Source organism: Octopus bimaculoides, chromosome 6 (assembly GCF_001194135.2).
Source record: "Octopus bimaculoides isolate UCB-OBI-ISO-001 chromosome 6, ASM119413v2, whole genome shotgun sequence".
Lineage (NCBI taxonomy): Eukaryota > Metazoa > Mollusca > Cephalopoda > Octopoda > Octopodidae > Octopus > Octopus bimaculoides.
The window spans coordinates 53,553,236-53,555,228 of record NC_068986.1 but is presented as its reverse complement, the minus strand read 5'-3'; the positions used below and the strand labels follow the sequence as shown (position 1 = coordinate 53,555,228).

Genomic DNA, 1,993 nt, shown 5'->3' with positions numbered 1-1,993 from the left:
ATATAAATAATACGAGATAGATTGAACATCAAAACTTGTATACATTTATAATATATATTTACATAATTGCTTTATTCTCCCTCCTCGTTAGTTACCTAAAAACTATCTAAATTGGGAGAAAACGAGCTATCATTTCTGAAAGATCGAACAGTACCACATCACATTGGACCACCAACATTCTAACTGATCGTCTTCGTGTTCCTATGGAATGTATTATATATCGACCCATTCATTAATATTACTCCTACACCCAAGAAACCACTATGAATGTCAAAGTTGCCTGCTTTGGCAAATCTCTTCTTTACTACCTCCCCTTATAGACATTCTGTCTGCCTCTCTCTCTCTCATATTCACTCCTATATACTATGTTAGCGTCATCGTTCTAGTTAGTGGTGGCGATGACGGAGGAGTAGAAGGAGGAGGACAATTTACGCAGCGCAAAATAGTTCCCACACGAAGAGATACCATTTACTTGTCGTTGCTTTGGTCACAAATTATAAATGAACTCCTGACAACATCTCCTTGGTGATTTCTTTTGATGTTTTTTTTGTGAAATCTGCGGTTGGGTTTGGGTTTGATTTTACTTCTCCTCCGAAAACGGTTTATATATTTCAGTGGAGATAAAAATAAAGAGCCTGCGAACTATTTCTCGTCGAAACCTTCCACTCGTCCGGTGGGCGCCATCTTAAGTCACACGGAAGCACGGTCCAGGAGGAGTGAGGCGCCGGTGGACAGTTCTCTGCGTTAAAGATTTCACACCTTTCAGGATCTGGTGCATTGGAAACATACTAAATAACTATCGGCGAATTGGAAGATGGCGACTCAATTGCTTCCAATACGTTTTCAAGAGCATTTACAGGTAGGTTCTCTTGTTTAATTGAAACTGGCATTTTTCATACCACCGCAAAATTCAAGAAAGGGGGCGGCCAGGCGAAAAAAATGTCTGACTAAAGCTGTACACAGCCTTTTCTAACACCAAAGAAATGTATATATACTTCTTCCTGGTATTGCGATCGTGTATTTATTATGGTACATTCATTAAATATATTTATTAGTTTGTTCTTGGCTTCTAGTTTATAATCATGATTTATTTTTCAACCTAATATAATATACAAAGCTTTGCTTACTTCGACACACACACACACACACACCACTAAACTATGTCGTATTATCAATACTTGTTGATATTCAAATAATTAATTTTAATATTTAAGGTAGAAAATATATTTCCGATTTATGTATTATTTCAGTGTAATAAAAAAAAATATCGAGGAAGTTAAGAAAAAAAAAAGGGGGCGTTGAAAAGATTTTCAAACAATAGTTTTATTTGGTTCTTTTGAAATAAGGTCATATTTTAAAATTTTCATTACATAATCTAATAAAAATATTTTTAAAATCTTGAATCTTCAACTGATAACTCTAATTTATTTTATTTGAAATATACACCTCATTTTTGGTATATATATATATATATGTATATATGTTTATTGATATTCAGGGAAGCGTATCATTGCCTTACCTCCCTCATACATATGTGTGTGTATAATTTTATATATAGTCATTTCCGCTCTCCCCGCCGGCATCCCTTTTCCGTCTTTTGCTTTTATTATAAGCTTATTCTTTTAAAGAAAAGTGACAATATCTGACCATATCTCGCACCTAAACGAAATAGGGATATTCCACAGTATTCACAATGTCCGAGCTGACAAATTGATGTTGAAACTGGAGTCGTTTGTTAACCACAGAATTAATATTATTAACTAAATTCGTTTGGATTGGATCAATAAATTTAGATTATCACATATTGTCAGTTCGGTGGGTGGCAGATTCGGTAGAACAACTGACAAATAGTCCTTGTGTGTTATGTCCCTTTACATTTTGAGTTCGAATCCTGCTGCGGTCTATGCCGTTTATCTTTCTGAAATCGGTAAAATATGAGAAGTAGAACGGATTGAATAAGAGTTAAATATTTATTCCTCTGACCCCCCCCCCC

The 1,993-nt window shown here is 35.0% G+C and overlaps 1 protein-coding gene across 1 annotated transcript in view; it reads left to right on the top strand.

Moving 5' to 3' along the window:
- Positions 1-433: 433 nt before the first annotated feature.
- The window catches only part of LOC106873753 (clathrin heavy chain 1), a 101,891-nt gene continuing 100,331 nt past the window's right edge, over positions 434-1,993 (top strand). Inside the window, exon 1 of the mRNA XM_052968467.1 lies at positions 434-863. Coding sequence (XP_052824427.1) covers positions 815-863 — 49 coding nt within the window. The 5' untranslated portion in view covers positions 434-814. The remainder of the gene's footprint in view (positions 864-1,993) is intronic.